The sequence below is a fragment of the Daphnia magna genome, unplaced genomic scaffold (assembly GCF_020631705.1).
Source record: "Daphnia magna isolate NIES unplaced genomic scaffold, ASM2063170v1.1 Dm_contigs294, whole genome shotgun sequence".
NCBI classification, from domain to species: domain Eukaryota; kingdom Metazoa; phylum Arthropoda; class Branchiopoda; order Diplostraca; family Daphniidae; genus Daphnia; species Daphnia magna.
In genome coordinates, this window is record NW_025533228.1 from 25,601 (window position 1) to 50,706 (window position 25,106).

A 25,106-nucleotide genomic window follows, 5' to 3' on the forward strand; every position below is an offset into this window, starting at 1 on the left:
TATAACAGTGTATTCACATTGAATACAAGTATATTCCATGCAGTTTACGTATAGAAGTAAAAACTCATGGTATAACAGTGTATTCACATTGAATACAAGTATATTCCATGCAGTTTACATATAGAAGTAAAAACTCATGGTATAACAGTGGATTCACATTGAATACAAGTATATTCCATGCAGTTTACATATAGAAGTAAAAACTCATGGTATAACAGTGTATTCACATTGAATACAAGTATATTCCATGCAGTTTACATATAGAAGTAAAATCTCATGGTATAACAGTGTATTCACATTGAATACAAGTATATTCCATGCAGTTTACGTCATATGGAAGTAAAAACTCATGGTATAACAGTGTATTCACATTGAATACAAGTATATTTGATGCTGTTTACATATAGAAGTAAAAACTCATGGTATAACAGTGTATTCACATTGAATACAAGTATATTTGATGCTGTTTACATATAGAAGTAAAAACTCATGGTATAACAGTGTATTCACATTGAATACAAGTATATTCCATGCAGTTTACATATAGAAGTAAAAACTCATGGTATAACAGTGTATTCACATTAAATACAAGTATATTCCATGCAGTTTACATATAGAAGAAAAAACTCATGGTATAACAGTGTATTCACATTGAATACAAATATATTCCATGCAGTTTACATATAGAAGTAAAAACTCATGGTATAACAGTGTATTCACATTGAATATAAGTATATTCCATGCAGTTTACGTATAGAAGTAAAAATTCATGGTATAACAGTGTATTCACATTGAATACAAGTATATTTGATGCTGTTTACATATAGAAGTAAAAACTCATGGTATAACAGTGTATTCACATTGAATACAAGTATATTTGATGCAGTTTACATATAAAAGTAAAAACTCATGGTATAACAGTGTATTCACATTGAATACAAGTATATTCCATGCAGTTTACATATAGAAGTAAAAACTCATGGTACAACAGTGTATTCACATTGAATACAATTATATTCCATGCAGTTTACATATAGAAGTAAAAACTCATGGTATAACAGTGTATTCACATTGAATACAAGTTTATTCCATGCAGTATACATATAGAAGTAAAAACTCATGGTATAACAGTGTATTCACGTTGAATACAAGTATATTCCATGCAGTATACATATAGAAGTAAAAACTCATGGTATAACAGTGTATTCACATTGAATACAAGTATATTCCATGCAGTATTACATATAGAAGTAAAAACTCATGGTATAACAGTGTATTCACATTGAATACAAGTATATTTGATGCTGTTTACATATAGAAGTAAAAACTCATGGTATAACAGTGTATTCACATTGAATACAAGTATATTCCATGCAGTATACATATAGAAGTAAAAACTCATGGTATAACAGTGTATTCACATTGAATACAAGTATATTTGATGCTGTTTACATATAGAAGTAAAAACTCATGGTATAACAGTGTATTCACATTGAATACAAGTATATTTGATGCTGTTTACATATAGAAGTAAAAACTCATGGTATAACAGTGTATTTTCATTGAATACAAGTGTATTCCATGCAGTTTACATATAGAAGTAAAAACTAATGGTATAACAGTGTATTCACATTGAATACAAGTATATTCCATGCAGTTTACATATAGAAGTAAAAACTCATGGTATAACAGTGTATTCACATTGAATACAAGTATATTCCATGCAGTTTACATATAGAAGTAAAAACTCATGGTATAACAGTGGATTCACATTGAATACAAGTATATTCCATGCAGTTTACATATAGAAGTAAAAACTCATGGTATAACAGTGTATTCACATTGAATACAAGTATATTCCATGCAGTTTACATATAGAAGTAAAATCTCATGGTATAACAGTGTATTCACATTGAATACAAGTATATTCCATGCAGTTTCACGTATAGAAGTAAAAACTCATGGTATAACAGTGTATTCACATTGAATACAAGTATATTTGATGCTGTTTACATATAGAAGTAAAAACTCATGGTATAACAGTGTATTCACATTGAATACAAGTATATTTGATGCTGTTTACATATAGAAGTAAAAACTCATGGTATAACAGTGTATTCACATTGAATACAAGTATATTCCATGCAGTTTACATATAGAAGTAAAAACTCATGGTATAACAGTGTATTCACATTAAATACAAGTATATTCCATGCAGTTTACATATAGAAGTAAAAACTCATGGTATAACAGTGTATTCACATTGAATACAAATATATTCCATGCAGTTTACATATAGAAGTAAAAACTCATGGTATAACAGTGTATTCACATTGAATATAAGTATATTCCATGCAGTTTACGTATAGAAGTAAAAATTCATGGTATAACAGTGTATTCACATTGAATACAAGTATATTTGATGCTGTTTACATATAGAAGTAAAAACTCATGGTATAACAGTGTATTCACATTGAATACAAGTATATTTGATGCAGTTTACATATAAAAGTAAAAACTCATGGTATAACAGTGTATTCACATTGAATACAAGTATATTCCATGCAGTTTACATATAGAAGTAAAAACTCATGGTACAACAGTGTATTCACATTGAATACAATTATATTCCATGCAGTTTACATATAGAAGTAAAAACTCACGGTATAACAGTGTATTCACATTGAATACAAGTTTATTCCATGCAGTATACATATAGAAGTAAAAACTCTCATGGTATAACAGTGTATTCACGTTGAATACAAGTATATTCCATGCAGTATACATATAGAAGTAAAAACTCATGGTATAACAGTGTATTCACATTGAATACAAGTATATTCCATGCAGTATACATATAGAAGTAAAAACTCATGGTATAACAGTGTATTCACATTGAATACAAGTATATTTGATGCTGTTTACATATAGAAGTAAAAACTCATGGTATAACAGTGTATTCACATTGAATACAAGTATATTTGATGCTGTTTACATATAGAAGTAAAAACTCATGGTATAACAGTGTATTTTCATTGAATACAAGTGTATTCCATGCAGTTTACATATAGAAGTAAAAACTAATGGTATAACAGTGTATTCACATTGAATACAAGTATATTCCATGCAGTTTACATATAGAAGTAAAAACTCATGGTATAACAGTGTATTCACATTGAATACAAGTATATTCCATGCAGTTTACATATAGAAGTAAAAACTCATGGTATAACAGTGTATTCACATTGAATACAAGTATATTCCATGCAGTTTACATATAGAAGTAAAAACTCATGGTATAACAGTGTATTTATTAATAAAATATTTTACATCAGTGAAAACTCATGGTATAACAGTGTATTCACATTGAATACAAGTATATTTGATGCTGTTTACATATAGAAAAAAAAACTCATGGTATAACAGTGTATTCACATTGAATACAAGTATATTTGATGCTGTTTACATATAGAAGTAAAAACTCATGGTATAACAGTGTATTCACATTGAATACAAGTATATTCCATGCAGTTTACATATAGAAGTAAAAACTCATGGTATAACAGTGTATTCACATTGAATACAAGTATATTCCATGCAGTTTACATATAGAAGTAAAAACTCATGGTATAACAGTGTATTCACATTGAATACAAATATATTCCATGCAGTTTACATATAGAAGTAAAAACTCATGGTATAACAGTGTATTCACATTGAATACAAGTATATTCCATGCAGTTTACGTATAGAAGTAAAAACTCATGGTATAACACTGTATTCACATTGAATACAAGTATATTTGATGCTGTTTACATATAGAAGTAAAAACTCATGGTATAACAGTGTATTCACATTGAATACAAGTATATTTGATGCAGTTTACATATAAAAGTAAAAACTCATGGTATAACAGTGTATTCACATTGAATACAAGTATATCCCATGCAGTTTACATATAGAAGTAAAAACTCATGGTACAACAGTGTATTCACATTGAATACAATTATATTCCATGCAGTTTACATATAGAAGTAAAAACTCACGGTATAACAGTGTATTCACATTGAATACAAGTATATTCCATGCAGTATACATATAGAAGTAAAAACTCATGGTATAACAGTGTATTCACGTTGAATACAAGTATATTCCATGCAGTATACATATAGAAGTAAAAACTCATGGTATAACAGTGTATTCACATTGAATACAAGTATATTTGATGCTGTTTACATATAGAAGTAAAAACTCATGGTATAACAGTGTATTCACATTGAATACAAGTATATTTGATGCTGTTTACATATAGAAGTAAAAACTCATGGTATAACATTGTATTTACATTGAATACAAGTATATTCCATGCAGTTTACATATAGAAGTAAAAACTAATGGTATAACAGTGTATTCACATCGAATACAAGTATATTCCATGCATTTTACGTATAGAAGTAAAAACTCATGGTATAACAGTGTATTCACATTGAATACAAGTATATTCCATGCAGTATACATATAGAAGTAAAAACTCATGGTATAACAGTGTATTCACATTGAATACAAGTATATTCCATGCAGTTTACATATAGAAGTAAAAACTCATGGTATAACAGTGTATGCACATTGAATACAAGTATATTCCATGCAGTTTACATATAGAAGTAAAAACTCATGGTATAACAGTGTATTCACATTGAATACAAGTATATTCCATGCACTTTACGTATAGAAGTAAAAACTCATGGTATAACAGTGTATTCACATTGAATACAAGTATATTTGATGCTGTTTACATATAGAAGTAAAAACTCATGGTATAACAGTGTATTCACATTGAATACAAGTATATTTGATGCAGTTTACATATAAAAGTAAAAACTCATGGTATAACAGTGTATTCACATTAAATACAAGTATATTCCATGCAGTTTACATATAGAAGTAAAAACTCATGGTACAACAGTGTATTCACATTGAATACAATTATATTCCATGCAGTTTACATATAGAAGTAAAAACTCACGCTATAACAGTGTATTCACATTGAATACAAGTATATTCCATGCAGTATACATATAGAAGTAAAAACTCATGGTATAACAGTGTATTCACGTTGAATACAAGTATATTCCATGCAGTATACATATAGAAGTAAAAACTCATGGTATAACAGTGTATTCACATTGAATACAAGTATATTTGATGCTGTTTACATATAGAAGTAAAAACTCATGGTATAACAGTGTATTCACATTGAATACAAGTATATTTGATGCTGTTTACATATAGAAGTAAAAACTCATGGTATAACAGTGTATTTACATTGAATACAAGTATATTCCATGCAGTTTACATATAGAAGTAAAAACTAATGGTATAACAGTGTATTCACATCGAATACAAGTATATTCCATGCAGTTTACGTATAGAAGTAAAAACTCATGGTATAACAGTGTATTCACATTGAATACAAGTATATTCCATGCAGTATACATATTGAAGTAAAAACTCATGGTATAACAGTGTATTCACATTGAATACAAGTATATTCCATGCAGTTTACATATAGAAGTAAAAACTCATGGTATAACAGTGTATTCACATTGAATACAAGTATATTCCATGCAGTTTACATATATAGAAGTAAAAACTCATGGTATAACAGTGTATTCACATTGAATACAAGTATATTCCATGCAGTTTACGTATAGAAGTAAAAACTCATGGTATAACAGTGTATTCACATTGAATACAAGTATATTTGATGCTGTTTACATATAGAAGTAAAAACTCATGGTATAACAGTGTATTCACATTGAATACAAGTATATTTGATGCAGTTTACATATAAAAGTAAAAACTCATGGTATAACAGTGTATTCACATTGAATACAAGTATATTCCATGCAGTTTACATATGGAAGTAAAAACTCATGGTACAACAGTGTATTCACATTGAATACAATTATATTCCATGCAGTTTACATATAGAAGTAAAAACTCACGGTATAACAGTGTATTCACATTGAATACAAGTATATTCCATGCAGTATACATATAGAAGTAAAAACTCATGGTATAACAGTGTATTCACGTTGAATACAAGTATATTCCATGCAGTATACATATAGAAGTAAAAACTCATGATATAACAGTGTATTCACATTGAATACAAGTATATTTGATGCTGTTTACATATAGAAGTAAAAACTCATGGTATAACAGTGTATTCACATTGAATACAAGTATATTTGATGCCGTTTACATATAGAAGTAAAAACTCATGGTATAACAGTGTATTTACATTGAATACAAGTATATTCCATGCAGTTTACATATAGAAGTAAAAACTCATAGTATAACAGTGTATTCACATTGAATACAAGTATATTCCATGCAGTTTACATATAGAAGTAAAAACTCATGGTATAACAGTGTATTCACATTGAATACAAGTATATTTCATGCAGTTTACATATAGAAGTAAAAACTCATGGTATAACAGTGTATTCACATTGAATACAAGTATATTTGATGCTGTTTACATATAGAAGTAAAAACTCATGGTATAACAGTGTATTCACATTGAATACAAGTATATTCCATGCAGTATACATATAGAAGTAAAAACTCATGGTATAACAGTGTATTCACATTGAATACAAGTATATTCCATGCAGTATACATATAGAAGTAAAAATTCATGGTATAACAGTGTATTCACATTGAATACAAGTATATTTGATGCTGTTTAATTATAGAAGTAAAAACTCGTGATATAACAGTGTATTCCCATTGAATACAAGTATATTTGATGCTGTTTACATATAGAAGTAAAAACTCATGGTATAACAGTGTATTTACATTGAATACAAGTATATTCCATGCAGTTTACATATAGAAGTAAAAACTAATGGTATAACAGTGTATTCACATTGAATACAAGTATATTCCATGCAGTTTACGTATAGAAGTAAAAACTCATGGTATAACAGTGTATTCACATTGAATACAAGTATATTCCATGCAGTTTACATATAGAAGTAAAAACTCATGGTATAACAGTTTATTCACATTGAATACAAGTATATTTGATGCAGTTTACGTATAGAAGTAAAAACTCATGGTATAACAGTGTATTCACATTGAATACAAGTATATTCCATGCAGTTTACATATAGAAGTAAAAACTCATGGTATAACAGTGTATTCACATTGAATACAAGTATATTTGATGCTGTTTACATATAGAAGTAAAAACACATGGTATAACAGTGTATTCACATTGAAAACAAGTATATTTGATGCTGTTTACATATAGAAGAAAAAACTCATGGTATAACAGTGTATTTATATTGAATACAAGTATATTCCATGCAGTTTACATATAGAAGTAAAAACTCATGGTATAACAGTGTATTCACATTGAATACAAGTATATTCCATGCATGTACATATAGAAGTAAAAACTTATGGTATAACAATGTATTTGTGGCGCACCAGCGCCAAAAGACGGAGAAGGATCTGGCAACGGCAGAGCAGACGACGCAAAAAAGGAGACGACAGTGAAGGCGAACGAGTGGAGAAGTCAAGTTGCAAGATTGTGTGTAAAAAAAACCCCATTTTGTAACCAATAAAGCTGAATCGTTCGCGGAATTTCATAGTTGTCTGTCCCGAATATTTATTTAAGTGCTCGTAGTTTATTACATGGTGCCGAAACCCATACGACGAATACTTCAGGTAGCTAAGTCGAATTGGTCTACTCCCACCGCGTGTGGCCGCAGCCATCTTCCTTTGTCGGTAAGCGTTTCGTATTGTCGTTAAGCCTGAGCAGATTTTGAACTTGAACGGCATGTTGAACTCGGCAAATTTCAAACTCGAACAGCATTTCGAACTCGAACAAATTTCGAACTCGAGACAAATTCCGAACTCGACAGATTTTGAACTCGAACATCATTTCGAACTCGAACAGCAACTGACCCATCCGCACGTCAGTTGTCGAACATATGGCCAGTTGGTCCACAAATGACTAGCGAACTTTATGCCAAAATAATTATATATGTGCACACGCATTTCAAAGACCACAAGATAACAACTATTAATTTTTCAGATTCGGCTATTTTCCAACTCAAAACAAGAATACCTCAACGGAGTTTAGACTGCTGACTAATTACCCTACTGTGGTTGTACTTTATTAAACCGATCTCTCATTATCGTATGTTAAATTGAATCGATGAACTAACGAACAAATTTTGTATTCATTATTTTTCTCTCTCGCACAGGTCCTACGTTTTCCCTCTCGAAAGACTTTCCCCCTCAGATTTTAACTATTCCCTCACTCGAACACAAAAAAAAAAAAGCTTTTGTTTTCCATTAATGGCGGATGACGAGGAAGAGACGCGACAGGCCGAGCTGCAAGCCCATTTCACGGCACGTACTACCGCCAAACGCAGGCACACTAACCTCGCTAGAAGAATTAATACGATAATTCAAAATGGCACGTCTCGTGCAGAACTAAACGATCTCCTGGCATCGCTAAGCCAAGCGTACGCAAGCCTAGTAGACGTACACGAACGCTTCGTGGCGGTCTCACGGCTTGACGGTGAAGATCTCCACGCGGCGCAAGTTTATTTGGAAAGCGTCCAAATATTACACACCGCTTGCCTCGGGCATGTTGAGCGTGCACAAAGGGCAGGTGCAGCAGGAGGATGGAATGTATCCGTAAACGTTAACGCGACAAGTCACAGCGCCCGAGATACCTGACAACGACGATGATATACCCTGTCAACGACGATGAGCAACAAAACGCGCCAGTCGCGCCCAATCGAAACGTTGCATTCGCCATTGAAAACGACAGTCAAGTAAATAACGATGCCACCGGTCGCCATAACCTGGAAACAAACTTCGAGTCTAATCCGAAAATCGACCAAGTCGCGTTGGCTAAGCGACGGAAACTCGATCTCGAATTTTTGTTACAACAGAAGAAGGTTCAAATTGAGCGTGAGCATATGGATCTCGAAACTAAAAGCCGAAGAGAACAAGAAGACATCTTATTCCAAATTCAAAAGGAAGAACAGCTGCTTGCCTTTCTGCAACCAGTAGCGACAGCAAGTAGCAATTTGTGTTCCACCCCAATCGAAACGCGTCAAAACAATTTTTTCGCCGGAGTTTCGTCTGTCAATGCCCCGTTTCCCGTTTTGACACCCCTTGCACCTAATGTAACAGAAGTATGCATTCCACTTTCATCGCGAACGCAGCCCATTTTCGCCCCATCGTCAACATACGCTCCTTCACACCGTTGGCCCAAGCTGGTTGTAGCAAAGTTCGACGGCGACCCTCACGGCTGGACCAAATACGCACGTAATATCAATGCAACTCTTGGAGAAACTAGCATGCCAGACTCGCTTAAACTACTAGCGCTACAAGAAAGCTTAATGGAAGTAATTCAAAGGCGGATGGCCCATGTCTTCACCGGTTCTCGAGCGTTTCAAGCCGCATGGGCAGAAATTGAATCCAAATACGGCAACCCTGGCTTAATAATCCAGGCTCATAACCAGCATCTGCAGCAGCTCACACCTTTCAAAACCGGCGATTTCAGCGGGCTCTTCGACATGGCGACAGCCGTTCGCGACGCAGTTTCAAGTGTTAGTCCCGAAAACTGCATTATGTTCACCTCGGTTATCGGTTCGCTCCCCGCGAAAATGCCAATGCATCTGTTGACTGACTGGGGCAAGCTCGCCTACAGCCTTAAGCGAATGCCTACGATTATTGATTTCGACAGATGGATAGATACAGTTGTCGGAGCCGAAGAACTACGTGGTGCCAAGTTAACGTTAAACAGCAACCAGGCCGTCAAGACTCCAGCCGCTAATTACACTCGCAACAACATCCAATCGGCCGGCAGTAGCAACTACAACAATCGCGGTCCAACAATTCTCGCTGGGTCATTATTGCCTAACACCGCGACAGAATGTCCCGCTTGTCACGAAAAAGCTGGCCATCGCCTCGAAAGCTGCAACACGTTCACCCGCATGCTCGTGAACACCCGAGCAACACTGTGCGCCACGAATAACCGTTGTTTCAAGTGCCTCATTCGCGGACACTATGCAACCAAGTGCAGAAAGCCCTACAATGGTTGTAGCGAATGCGGTGGCCCCCAACCATCTCCTGCTTCACGGTGCCGACCGCCAATTCCCAGCTGCTTCATCAAAGCAAGGTAACAATTTAAGTGTCCTATTAGTTCACGCGCCGCGTAACAGCATCGGGCCAGTCCTGCTGGCAATAGTCCGAGTAATAGTCGAAGCTGGTAATCGTTCTCGCACAGTATTTGCCGTTCTCGACCCCGGAAGTGAAGCAACCCTTGTAACGCGTTCATTGGCGGACCGTTTAAACTTAAAGGGCTATCCCACCAAAATTCATTTCGGTTCCTTTGCCAGTTCGACGCTGCTCGACACATCCGTAGTGTCATTTCGGTTGCGCTCAGCGGAAAGCAAGCACTCCTTCGCACTGGATGAGGCGTTCGTGGTCTCAAATATCAATCTCTCGCATCGAAAAATTAATTGGCCGAAAATGAAGTATGGATGGCCGCACCTTGCTTGTTTACAATTACCAGCAATCGACTCAACTAAGGTCGAACTCTTGATAGGAATGGATCTACCATCAGCCCACCAAACACTTCGTGTAATTACACCTCTTGCCAATGAAGACGGGCCTTCGGCACACGAAACGTGCTTTGGCTATGCAGTTGTTGGAAAAATTCCCCGATCCCTTGTTTCTGGTCCAAGCCTTAAAATAGACGTCAACCTCGGGTCTACAGAAGTGGAACCGTCGCTAGCAACCACCGTTGAACGCTTCCAGTCAAACCAGTCATTTGGCGTCGTTGTAAAATCAAAATCGAAAAAATCCCAGGAAGAAGAAGATCAGCAGATGTTAAACGTGATCAAGCGGTCAATAAAATTCGTTGGATGTGGCTACGAAATTGAGCTACCCATTCGACCAGAAGTGTCCGTCGTTCCAAACAACCGAAGTCAAGCGCTTTCTCGATTTTTTGGCGTCGAGCGCCGCCTCGTGGAGCCGACGGTGCGTGACGTGGCATCAAATTATGAAAAGATTATGCAGAATCTCATTTCGTCCGGCACCGTGATTGCTGTGTGCCAGTCCGACTTATGTGAGCCACAGGGTAAAATCTGGTATCTCCCGCATTTTTTTGTAGTAAACCCCACCAAGCCACAAAAAATTCGTGTAGTGTTTGATGCTAAAGCACGTTTTTGTTCGACCTCGTATAATTCCATCATGTTGCGTGGACCGCCATCTATTCCCAGCTTAGTCGGTGTGCTTCTACGCGCTCGTCAGTTTCGTGTTGCGCTTTCCGCCGATATCACAGCGTTTTATCATCGCATCGGCGTAGCCAGTCAACACCAGCCTCTGCAGCGTTTCGTTTATCGAAGATTCGGCAGCAAAGAGCCAATACTGACGTATCAATTCACTACCCTAATTTTTGGAGCTGTATTCTCATCATCCGCGGCCGTTTACACGCTACAACATGCAGCCAGCGAATGTGCTGCCTTTCCTCAAGTTGCGGCCAAGATGCCAGACAACTTCTACTCAGACAATCTTATCGACTCCTTCGAAACAGAGGATGAGGCGATTAAATTCAGCATGGCGGTAAGGCAATCCCTCGAAGCTGGTGGATTCAGTTTGACGGCATTTGCTTCGTCTGCTCCGCGAGTGCTCGAAAGCATTCCCTTGCATCAAAGGTCAGCTAGCGTTTTAGACCTCAACGTGGACGCCTTGCCGGTAGAATACCATCTAGGAATCGAGCTAGATCTAACAACAGATTCGTACAGTGTCAGGGTCAAAACGATGCCCCAAGTGTCCACTAGAAGAGAAATGCTAGCTGCCATGTCGCTGACGTTCGACCCGCTTGGGATCTGTCTCCCGGTTATCGCTGGGGCTAAATTACTGTTTCAGCTTACAAACAGATTGGAGAGAAACGCTCGCGGGTGGGACCAGCCTTTGCCAGCAGACCTGCTGGAAAAGTGGAATGTTTGGGCAGATGGGTTGGCCAAGCTATCGTTCCCTAATGTGAGCAGATGTTTCCGCCCCGCCGATTTACCATTTTTTGGGCTCTGTATCTCGGCTGATCGTGTTTGCTGACGCGTCATCAGTCGCGATTGGAGCGGTCGCCTACCTCCGCACACAATTGAATAACAAGGTCCATGTAAGTTTCGTGATGGCAAAAGATCGTTCAGCATCATTGAGGCCAACGACAATTCCGCGGATGGAGTTACAGGCGGCTGTACTGGCCGTGCGCTTGTCAGCACTAATAAAAAAAGAACTCCGCATCCCAATTGCTTCTGTTGAATATCACACCGACTCTCAGATCGTTTTATGGCAGCTGCGATCCGATGACCATTGACGTCCGTCATTCGTGCGCGCAAGAAGAGAGGAGATCCTCGCCCACTCGGCACTCAACGACTGGCATTTCGTTCGTAGTAGCGATAACCCGGCCGACGAACCCGGGTAGGAATTTTATCTAGGTCCAATGTTGTTGCCGATACAGAATCGGCCATTGGTTCAGGATCAGAATCGCACATCGGCCCGGGTCATTTCCAACTTGAGTCGCCAAACCTTGTCCATTTCTGCTATGCCAATATTACACATGTATTTTGGTAGAACACCGGCAAGCAGTGTTGATCCGGGATTAATTTATCAATATTGGCATAACAGAAATGGACAAGGTTTGGCGATTCAAGTTGGAAATTAACCGGGCCGATGTGCGATTCTGATCTTCAGCCAATAACAGCGAAAAACAACATTGTATCGATGTTAATAATTGAACACCTAACCAATGTTATAAATGTATTTTGGTAGAACATTGGCGAGCAGTGTTTATCCATTATAATTTTATCAGTAGTGGCATAACAGAAATGGACAAGGTTTGGCGACTCAAGTTGGAAATGACCCGGGCCGATGTGCGATTTCGATATGCAGCCAATAATGGCGTAAAACAACATTGGACCAACATTCAACATTCCAACATCAAAAATTAAATAGTAGCCTAAAACAAAACAATAGCTTTACTCATTGTAATATAAAGTAAAGACAAACCTAGCCGGATTTGCCGGATTTGAACCCTAGACCACTGTACAACAACTTCATCTTTCAGACGCTTTATCCACTTAGCTATTTCTATAAATATCAAGTAATATGTTTTCCGGTGTAATTCTGGAATTTGGTTAAAAACTTAGAAAAAATTTCCCAGTGAAAACCAAAGTTAGTTTAAATTTAGTACGTGGTTACAGTTCTATTATTTTTACTGATTATAGATACAAATTTACACAACAATAATTTCATTTTCATGTTTAATCGTTAATTTAGACCAAACATTTAAAAAATACAACAAAAAATGTAATTAAAAATAACAAATTTAAAAAGCACACCCGGGTAGGAAACAATACTGACCATTCTGTTTTCTTGATCCGATGTTGATTTTAGGTCGGTTCACATCGTAAATGCGTTATCAGTTACATGAGATTGGTCCATGGTTGGAAAAATATTGGAATGTGGTTTTCCAAAAACCAAATCAATTCCATCCTGGGCCATTCTTAGAAAGTTGAGTTTTAACGATGCATGTATCCCGCTACCAAACCAATGTCGATACAATTTCGAACCTTTGCTGTTGTTCGATATCGACTAGCCAATAATAATCCAATGTCCAAAACCCAAATTTCAACGATTTATATATCCCAATATTTATCCAATGTCAATACAATTTCGAATTTTTGATGCTGTTCGATATCGAAATGCCAATAGTACCCCAAAATCAGAAATTCAAGTTTAAACGATATATATATCCATATACTAATCCAAGGTTGGTACAATTTCAAATTTTTGCTCTTGTTCGATATTGATTAGCCAACAGTAAACCAATGTCAGAAATCGTTGTTTATCTCCCGATACTAATCTAATGTTGAAACAATTTCGAATTTTTGCTGTTGATCGATATCAATTTGACAATACTAAACCAAAATTAGGAAAAACAGATTAAATGATCTATATATTCCGATACTAATCCAATGTCGATACAATTTCGAATTTATGTTATTGTTCGATGTATACCCGGGCAGGAAACAACATTCGCCAAAATTAATTCGATGTTCGTATAGGCTTGGATTGATGCACAAAAACGAAAGCTTTCTATTGGCAAGCCAATGCTCGGCCAATGATGGAATTCTGCACTTATATCAGTTATCGAATGACGAGACTAGGTAACATCGTAGGACCTATGTTAAAAATTACTCGCTAAAATTAAACCCGGTTCCAAAAACCAGTTCCAAAAACAGGGTTTTACCGTTCCCCGACTTCTACCCCAAAACTATACATATATACATACATACCAATAATATTATCGTTAAACAACAACAAAAATTCGTATCGCATCGACATTGGGTTGGTATCGTGGTATAAAGATCGTTTAATCTTGTTTGTCCAATATTGGCTTATAATTGGCTAATCGATATCGATCAAGAGAAAAAAATTGAAATTATACCAACATTGGATTAGTATATGGATATATAAATCGTTTAAACTTCGGTTTCTGACTTTGGGATACTATTGGCATTTCGATATCGAACAAGAGCAAAAATTTGAAATTGTACCAACATTGGATTAGTATATTGATATATAAATCGTTTAAACTTGGGATTTTTACTTTGAAATACTATTGACCTTTCGATATCGAACAAGAGCAAAAATTTGAAATTGTACCAACATTGGATTTGTATATGGATTTATATATTGTTTAAACTTGGGTTTCTAACTTTGGGGTACTATTGGCATTTCAATATCGAACAAGAGCAAAAATTTGAAATTATACCAACATTGGATTTGTACATGGATATATATATCGTTTAAACTTGGGTTTCTGACTTTTGGGTACTATTGGCATTTTGATATCGAACAAAAGCAAAATTTTTAAATTGTACCAACATTGGATTAGTATATGGATATATATATCATTTAAACTTGAATTTCTGACTTTGGGGCACCATTGGCATTTCGATATCGAACAGCATCAAAAATTCGAAATTGTATTGACATTGGATAAATATTGGGATATATAGGGCAAAAACGCAAATTCGGACACGGAGCAGTTTCATTCTAATTCCGGACAAAAAAATGCGACTTTTTTTTTTATTAATATCCGTCTAATTGGGTGTTTATTGGGACATCTAATAGACAAAATTCATACTAAATGGGGGGATGCGTTATTCGGCCAAAGGGCATTTTATGAAACGCAACAATAAACGGAAAAACGCTAATTAAAATCCGTGCGTTTTGCTTGCGGCCAAAGAACCCAAACAGTGCACTTTCTGCTAGCTGATACCTAGACGGCTAAACAAATATTTAAGGTAAGATTGAACAAATTCTGTTACTAATTACACCTAAATGTAGACCAGGAAAAGCTCTATAAATTATATATAAGTCTGTCCAGTTTAGTGGTCATTTAGTCGGAATGTGAGCAATCTAAACAAACACCCAACTTTGCTAATTTCGGACAGCCGATGCTAATGTCGGACAGTGATTTTTGTCAAAAAAAATTAAAAAATTTATTGTTTATGTTTTTACATCAATCGACGCAGAATTTTAAAAGCAGTCGATTTATGTACGATGTTTTCGTGTTATTTTTCACCATTTTGACGGAATTCATGAAAAATGCATTAGGGACTTAGAATCTAGTCCGGCTTCATCCAAAAAAGTTTTTTTTTGCATTTTTTTTTTAAATTAGCATTGAAGTTCAACGCCAATACGGTTTATTTAATTTTAAAGACATTGAAAAAAAATTACTTTTCCTCATTATTCTTAAAACGAGAAATATTTTTGGAAACATTGCCCCTTATTCGGACACACCTTTTTAAAATTAGATTTTACAAAAACGCAAGAAATTTTTCCACTTTTTTCAGTCCTTAATTCCAGCGTGATACGCATTTAATTTTGAATTGTCTAATTTTTGTAAAAATGTAAAAAGTGTTTTTAAATTGCTCTTGTTGTATCCCTATCTCATTGCGTGTAAAACGGTGTTGCTAATTCCGGACACTTTTTTTGTTAACCACCACATAGCTGGAAATTTTATAAATTGTTATCAGAATTAGCTCTGTGGGTGAATTCTTGGCTAGTAATCCGAAGTTGCATGGTTCAAGTCTCAGAAGCGACAAGTTCATTACATGCGTTGAAAATTTGTTCTTTGCAATATTGTGCTGTTTAGCTGGACATGTATACATCTCTAAAATTTTCAGGGAAAGAATTTGTTTTCTAAATTCATTTTGCTGTCTTATTCAAAAATCGGTTGTAAAATATTTGCGCCGCATCACACCGTATCATAACGGAAAGAAGATTATTAGTAGTAAAGTAGCTGTGAGGTAAAGCACTTGCTTCATGATCCGCTGACCTGTGGTTCGATTCTGTGAAGCGATAAGAAATGTTTATTGGATCTAGTGATTGATAGTGGATGTTAGAATATTCCTGAAAATTTTTTTACAAAATTGTCCTACAATCTAACGGTTTTCATATTTATTTTTCAAAGATGGCTTACACTACTGAGGATCTGGAAAATGCGGTTGCCACTTACATTACCGGTAGTGGCTCTTATAGAAGCATCGCCAGCATGTTTGGCATTCCAAAATCTACCCTCAGGGAAAAGGTATTTGTAATTTAGGTTTTCAACAGTTATTAAGAGAGCCACTCATTTAGCGGCTTTCGCTTTTCTATTTTAGACTTTTTTCCCCATGTGTAAAAAACTGAATTTTCAATTCGGAAAAACCACAATTGCCATTTTAATTCCTTGCTTTTCTTTCCCCGCATAATTTTTTGTTTAAATTCAGGATGTTTTTAGTTTTATTTAATAAACTTTGATCAGTTGTTTTGATTTTAGTGAGAAGAAAGGAAACCATTCCTTGATTGTAGGGCTCGGCCCTGATGTCCCGAGAGCCAGCTTACTACCGGAACGTACTGGCGCGACACACATTACATTTCCTTTTTTAAGTTTTTTGTTGTTGCTTAGCGCCAGTACGTTCCGGTAGTAAGCTGGCTCTCGGGACATCAGGGCCGAGCCCTACAATCAAGGAATGGTTTCCTTTCTTCTCACTAAAATCAAAACAACTGATCAAAGTTTATTAAATAAAACTAAAAACATCCTGAATTTAAACAAAAATTATGCGGGGAAAGAAAAGCAAGGAATTAAAATGGCAATTGTGGCTTTTCCGAATTGAAAATTCCAGTTTTCGCCCATTTTGAAAACCAGTCATTGATTCTTTAGATCTAAACTATTAGCAGCAAGTGGTTTATTAGAAATAACCCAAATTCATAAATGTAAATTTTTATTTTGCTTTCCTTACGTCATAAGATCTTAAAGTATGCGCAAGGTTGCAATGATGAACGCCCCATCAAAAACAAAAGAGGAAGGCCAACTCTTTTGTTGGAAGAAGATGAACTTCTTATTGCTAATTGGGTCCGGAATATGGCCAAAGCTGGATTTCCGGTGACTAACAAGGAATTGCTAGATTCCGTTCAGCACACCTTAAACAAAGCGAAGAGGGTTACCTTATTCGCCAATAATCGACCGGCAGAAACATGGATACCAAAATTTAGGCAACGGCGCAACCTGTCCCTAAGAACTGCGGAGATTTTGGATCCCGGGAAGAGCCAAATCACTCCTCATGACCTTCGACAATGGGCTAAGCATGTGGAGGAATATTTCAAGTTGGTCATAGTGCCCTTTTTGCCGTAGCCGCTTCCCTTTGCACCCTCACTAGCTTAAACTGCACCACCTTATATCCGTAGTGTGTTTTTCATTAGAACTTCCAAAGATTTTTTCATTAATTAAAGGACATTTGGTTTCATAGTGATAACGGTTTGGAAGGCCTACTTACTGACCCAGCGAGGTCGTTCAACTGCGACGAAAGTTTTTTTTTGGTTTCGCCTGGAAAAGGGAAAGTCTTAGCAGAACTTGGAAGTAAAGATGTGTATCTTTCACTAAAAAGTTCTGCTAAGACCGGTGTTTCCATTTTGGCCACCATTTCAGCTTCTGGTTGGATCCTTCCCCCTTCCGTAATCTTTCCATACGAACGGTCGCAGCCTTGGATGGCCAAGGAGGAGATGCCACCTGGAATTGAAGTTTTTTGCACCAAAAAAGGGTGGATGACAGCTGATGCATTCTGCCATTGGCTTGTGCATCAATTTGTTCCACAACTGAAGGGCAAGAATGTTTTATTTCCGGTAGTGCTGTACCTGGATGGCCACCGCAGCCATATCAACATCCGAATTTCCGATATCTGCGTGGAAAACAACATTGTTTTGATTTGTTTCCCTCCAAACACCACTCACATATTGCAACCGTGTGACGTGGCTCTCTTTAAACCCTTAAAGAGCTTGTGGAAAGCCAAAGTTCACGAGTGGTCGTGAAAAAATCAAAACAACAGGGTCACCGTTAGGAACATGATTCCTTTACTTAACGAAGTTTGGGCAGATCTGTCGCCTAAATATGGCCAAAACGGATTTCGAGCTTGTGGTTTATATCCCTGGAATCCCGATGCAGTGAAGTAAGTTTTTAAGTACAAGAATATTCTATAAACTTTTGAACTACAACCAGCCGCTTTTGCCTTTAGCTTTTCCAAATGTCTGTCTAAGGATGATGGAAGTCAAGAACCACTACTGGAAAATCATGGAGACCTTGAGACCAATGATGTCGACAAGCCCTCTTCATCGTTGGACTCCCTGGAAGATTTTGCAGCCCAAGAACGTTCTTCTTCGTTACTGGAAAATTTTCCTGGTGGATTTCGTGATTATGTAAGTACAGTAATTTTTACACTACATTTGGATTTCTTGGCAGCTTTTCTAATTGAATACATTCAGTCTCAATCTAGATACACACCCATTGGCGAAAAAGAGGCCCTTGACGATTGCCGTGATCTACGACTGAACCCATCATACGTAAGCCCATTTTTATTTGCAGTTAAACAAACATGTCTTTAACTCTTGTTCCAATTTTAGAGTGGACACGTAATCCTGGCCGAATTTGAAAAGATGATTTCGCCAGTTATCATTGACAGTTTTATCAAAATTCTGAAAAATGAAGAACTAGGCGAAGTCTCCGAAGAATTCGGCCGACTAAGTGACATGGATAGGGTGAAGTTCACTTTGTGGAAAGACCTTATTCAGAGATATTTTGGAAACATTGATGGTAAGTTAAATAGCAAGAATTCCAACCACTTTTTGCGACTAATATTTGTTTTAAGAAATCCCACCAGTTGCCAGGTATACGCCTGCTTCAAAGCTAGACTTTAGCCCCATTCCGACGATTCCAAAGTCTTCAAGAAAGCGAGATCCACCCTCTCCCATTCTCACTGGAGAAAAAGCTAGGAAGCAGCTGTCAGGCATAGAGCAGCGGAAGAGGCAGCAGGGTGAAACCAGGACAGAAAAGGGGAAAGCTATTCTGAAAAAGAATGAACCGCAGCGGAACGAGGATTTTGATGAGGACATTGATGAAGGATATCTTCAATATATGGAAATGTAAGTGCTCATTTTCAAATTTGTAAGCATTCAGTTAAGACAAAATTTAATAGGAACGGACATTTTCTACACGAGTCCTTGCCAAAACCGGGGCCATCTAGGGGCCAATACGGCTACAGACAGTAGTCTGACAAAGGAGGCTCTGCCATCAGGGTTTGAAATTTTAGCTCTTGTTCCGTTTAATGGTTGTTTTACGTTATTGTTTAATACTTTATCTGAATTGCAGACCAAAAGGGAAAGAAACAAAAGCTAGAAGGAGAAACGACAAATTCATTGTAGAAGGTTCACGACGATCATCAAGGCTTCAAGCAAGATTGAAAGTCGTGGATTGTTCTGAATCAGACGTACCCTCAGCCATTGTTGACAACAAAATCCAACGAGAGCTACCAATCGTTCTGTGTACACTGTGTAAAAGCACAGGTACAGAGGACGATTGCAACCAATGCAGGATTTGTGATTGCTGGGTCCATAATTCATGTTTTCATAGGGACATCCCCAAAAAACATGACATACCCAGCTTTTGCTGTCCCAACTGCATCGACACTTTTGTAAAGTATGTTTTAACTTTTTTAATCTTTTGTCTTTTTCATAAACTTTTAATACAATCTGTTTTCTTTTAAGGAATAGGGACATGGGAAATTAATTGGCCAGAAAATGAGTTGTTATGCTCTGCTGCCTGTCTCGTTTGTTTATTTTTTAAAATAAAAGTTGTAAATTTTAATTTTCAAAATACATTTGAGTTTTTTATTTTCAAAATTCTTCAAAATTTCATTCAAAAGGAAGAATGCAGTAACAAACTCGATGAATATTTTTCATCACTCATAATAACGCATCCAATAGTGTTGTAAAGGACATTCTAGAGAATCTAATGATATGAATATTAAGTCGATAATATAAGTTTAAGACAGATAAAGCGACTTAATAATTTTTCCATAAATACCCAAAAATTCCAGAAATTAAAAGTAACAGAATTTAATGACCCCATAAAGTATTGAAACATCGACGTTTTGGTTGGCAGTTCAACTCCTTACCGCTAGCCAATTAAACTTTTTTATATATTTTTTAATGGAATAGATACTATTTTGTGTCTTGTGCAGAAATCTGCTCTCCGGAATTAACAACATGGGAGCTAATGTAAAAAAATTAAAATTGCAATCACGAATTGGATGAACATTTTCCATCCAAAATGAAATAAAAATTGAGGTGTTTTGTAAAGGACACTTTGGGGAATCTAACCATACAAAAAATAGTAAGGTTAATGTAAGTTTCAGAGATATTAAGTGATTTTTAAAATGTTCCAATAATACACAAAAAACGAAAATTTGAAAAATGAAATTTCAATGTTCTCCATAAGTATTGAACCACGGATCTTTTGGTTTGCAGCCCAACACCTTACCACTAACCTAACATAGTTATTAACCAACTCAAATAAAAAGCTTGTAATTTTGTGCCTTCTGCTGCGATTTACTGTCCGGAATTAGCAACACTGGAGCTTATGTAAAAAAATTAGAATGCAATCGCAAATTGGATTATCATTTTCCATTCAAAATGGAATTAAAATTGAGCTGTCTTGTAAAGGACACTTCAGGGAATCTAACCATACAAATATTAGTGAGGTTAATGTAAGTCTAAGAAATATTAAGCGATTTAAAAAATGTTCCAATAATACGCAAAAAACTAAAATTTGAGAAAAAATATTTTTATAATGTACTACACGAGTATTGAACCAAAGACCTTTCAGTTCACAGCCCAACACCTTACCACTAAGCTATCGTAGCTGTATTGATTTACAAATAAAAAGGATGTCATTTTGTGCCTTCTGCTGCAGCGTAGTGTCCGGAATTAGCAACATGGGAGCTTATGTAAAAAAATTAAAATTGTAATCGCGAATTGGATGAACATTTTCCATCGAAAATGAAATAAAAATTGAGCTGTTTTGTAAAGGACACTTTAGGGAAGCTAACCATACAAAAATTAGTAAGGTTAATGTAAGTTTCAGAGATATTAAGTGATTTTAAAAATGTTCCAATAATACGAAAAAAAAACGAAAATTTGAAAAAATAAAAATGTTTGTTTTGTACTACACAAGTATTGAACCAAAGACCTTTCACTTTACAGCCCAACACCTTGCCACTAAGCTATAACGGTTGTTTGAATTTTCAAATAAAAAGTATGTAATTTTGTGCCTTCTGCTGCAATGTACTGTCCGGAATTAGCAACACGGGAGCTTATGTAAAAAAAATGAGAATGCAATCGCGAATTGGATGAACATTTTTCATCAAACATTGACAACAAATTGAATTTTTTTGTAAAGGCACTTTCAGGGTATCTAACCATATGAATATTAATAAGGTTAAAGTAAGTTTAAGACATATTAAGCGATTCAAAGTTTTCCCTAAGTACACAAAATATGAGGAAAAAAATCATTTATCCACCATGAGTGTTGAACCAACCAACCCATTGTTAACAGCAATGTACTCTACCACTGAGCTATTATAGTATTTATATTTTGAAATAAATAGCATGTCATTTTGTGTCGTCTTCTGTAGTCTGCTGTCCGGAATTAGCAACACGGTGGCTTAGGTGAAAAAGGAGAAACGCAATCACTCATTTTATAAATATACCAAGACTTTAAACATTACGATTTCCACAGTTCAACAGAGGCCATCCTAACGAATGTAGTGATATCAATAATGGTCGATGAAATGTCAATTTAGGAGGTATTTTTATGATTTGTAATATCGGACATTAAGCCAAACTTGCCGTAGTTTCAACGCAATTTTCTTGAAATTTTCACCACTTAAAAATTTTTAAATGTATATCTATTAATTTTTAAACTATTGGCTACTTATTGAGATAAATTAATTGATGTATTAATTAAATAGAATTCTGTGTTTTGGTAGAGTGCCGATCTAGTGTAATTTGGGTTTGGGCAGACGACATTTCATTTTGACAGATCATTGTTATGATTACTTTAATCATTAATATCTCGTTTTTTTCTCATTGCATCCCCTTTAATGTCTTAAGCAATTTGATTAAGAATAAGAAATTGAATCGAATGAATCAATTAGTTTTTAAAAATATTACTGTCCGAAATTAGCAAAAATGTCCGGTGAATTAGAAAATTTGTCCGGAATTAGCAGATCGGCCATACACACATTTCCCATAAGGAAGCCTCTTAGCCAAAACGGTGTCCGAATTCGCGTTTTTACCCTACATCGTTGAAATTTGGGTTTCGGACATTGGATTATTATTGGCTAGTCGATATCGAACAACAGCAAAGGTTCCAAATTGTATCGACATTGGTTTAGTAGCGGGATACATGCATCGTTAAAACTCAACTTTCTAAGAATGGCCCAGGATAGAATTGAGTTGGTTTTTGAAAAACCACATTCCAATATTTTTCCAACCATGGACCAATCTCATGTAACTTATAACGCATTTACAACGTGAACCGACCTAAAATCAACATCGGATTAAGAATGGTCAGTATTGTTTCCTACCGGGGAATGTACTCGCGGTGTCAAACCGAAAGACTTTGGTCCTGGTTGCCGTTGGATTACTGGCCCCTCTTTTCTCATGGATCCGTCCTATGTTGCAGAGCCATTTGACCATCGCGCCACTAAACCTGCTGAAAAGGAAGACGATGAAACACTGAACATCAGCATTGGGCATCTGGATGTCGCGCCATATTGCTGCCACCCGAAGGCAGCCGCCGTATCTAAGCTCATATCCCACGCCACGGAACTAAGCATTCTGAAACGCGAAGTTGCCCAGCTGGTGCGACACGATCCGGCCACGCATGCGGAGCCGACCGTTGGAGAGCTTGCAGAAGCCCTTCGTGTGTGCTTGCTGGTCTCCCAAAGTGAAGTTTTCGTGCGCGAGTGCAAGGCCCTTCTTAACGGAACCGAAATTCCTCGAAATTCAGTGCTGCGGCGTGTTGGCCCATACATCGATCCGGATTGTGGCTTAATGAAAGTGGACGGAAGGTTGGAGCACGCCGAACTCCCGGCGCGCACTCGTCACCCAACTATAATTGCACCGAACCACCCGATGACCAGGTTAATCATAGAAGATTGTCACCAAAAAGTGCGGCACTCCGGCGTTGAGCACACCTTAAGCATCTTGCGCAAGCAAAATTATCTCCCCCAGGGTCGCAGGGCCATCCGTCGGGCATTGAGAAAATGTGTCAAGTGCAAGCTCTTACGTTCCCTGCCCCAAGCACCGAAAATGGCAAGCCTACCAAAAGAACGTCTTCAGGCTTTCCTTCGCGTTTTTACAAATGTCGGCCTCGATTGTTTTGGGCCATTCCAGGTCGTAATCGGAAGGCGATCAGTTAAAAGATATGGCCTTCTTATCACCTGCCTTTCCTCTCGTGCGGTGCACCTGGAGGTCCTCGACTCAATGGATGCTGATTCCTTCATCATGGCCCTTCGCCGGTTCATTTCCCTCCGCGGCAGTCCAGCCGTCGTATATTCGGACAACGGCACGAATCTGAAGGCAGGCGGCAAGGAGCTCGCCGAAGGAATCAAAAACTTAAACTCTATTCGCGTATCAGGAGAAATGGCGGACCGTGGAATTGACTGGCGGTACTCGCCACCAACCGGCTCACACTACGGCGGAATTTGGGAGCGGCTAATTGGCTCCAGAAAGGCAGCATTGCGTGCCATTCTCGAGACCCGCTCAGTTAACGACGAAGTGCTGCGCACCGTGTTTGCCGAAGTTGCGTCGCTCTTAAACAGCCGACCCCTCACCCATGTTCAAACGGACCCGAATGAGCCCGAGCCGCTGACCCCGAATCATTTTATGCTTGGTGGACCGCACCCTCATCGTGCACCCGATCGAGAAGAAGCATTTGACGGACTAACGAGGCGTCGCTGGAGGCAGGCCCAGTTTATCGTCGACCAGTTCTGGCGACGATGGATGAGAGAATATCTTCCCAGTCTCATCGAGCGCAAGAAATGGGAAAAATCAGTTCGTCCTCTTTTAGTCGGCGACAAGGTCCTAATAATGGACGAGAACAACAAGCGAGGAGAATGGTTAATGGGCTCGATCGTGGCCGTTCACCCGAGCCACAACGGAGTCGTGCGGAAAGCAACAGTCAAAATGGCTAATTCTGTGTTAATCCGACCCACTGTTAAACTCTGTTATATTTCAGGTCAGCGCCCGGAGTAATCACGTTATCAGCTCTGTGCTGGCTGGGACTGTGGCGCACCAGCGCCAAAAGACGGAGAAGGATCTAGCAACGGCAGAGCAGACGAAGCAAAAAAAGGAGACGACAGTGAAGGCGAACGAGTGGAGAAGTCAAGTTGCAAGATTGTGTGTAAAAAAAAACCCTTTTTTGTAACCAATAAAGCTGAATCGTTCGCGGAATTTCATAGTTGTCTGTCCCGAATATTTATTTAAGTGCTCGTAGTTTATTACAGTATTCACATTGAATACAAGTATATTCCATGCAGTTTACATATAGAAATAAAAACTCATGGTATAACAGTGTATTCAAATTGAATACAAGTATATTCCATGCAGTTTAC

The 25,106-nt window shown here is 37.1% G+C and overlaps 2 protein-coding genes across 2 annotated transcripts; both read left to right on the forward strand.

The window, feature by feature from the left end:
• Nucleotides 1-8,774: 8,774 nt before the first annotated feature.
• On the forward strand, nucleotides 8,775-12,159 carry LOC123468115. Its single transcript, XM_045167777.1, has 2 exons — nucleotides 8,775-10,219; nucleotides 10,263-12,159. Exons 1-2 carry the CDS (start codon nucleotides 8,775-8,777, stop codon nucleotides 12,157-12,159), a joined length of 3,342 nt encoding a protein of 1,113 aa, XP_045023712.1.
• A 10,992-nt stretch (nucleotides 12,160-23,151) lies between these two features.
• Nucleotides 23,152-24,747, forward strand: LOC123468116. Its single transcript, XM_045167778.1, has one exon. The coding sequence runs from the start codon at nucleotides 23,152-23,154 to the stop codon at nucleotides 24,745-24,747; it is 1,596 nt and encodes a 531-aa protein (XP_045023713.1).
• Nucleotides 24,748-25,106: the final 359 nt, after the last annotated feature.

Bases quoted from the DNA above. Each gene is read 5' to 3' on its own strand.
- LOC123468115 (XM_045167777.1), top strand. From the start codon at position 8,775: ATGATATACCCTGTCAACGACGATGAGCAACAAAACGCGCCAGTCGCG. The intron at 10,220-10,262 runs GTAACAATTTAA...GCCGCGTAACAG, and splicing joins AGCTGCTTCATCAAAGCAAG to CATCGGGCCAGTCCTGCTGG.
- LOC123468116 (XM_045167778.1), top strand. From the start codon at position 23,152: ATGGATCCGTCCTATGTTGCAGAGCCATTTGACCATCGCGCCACTAAA.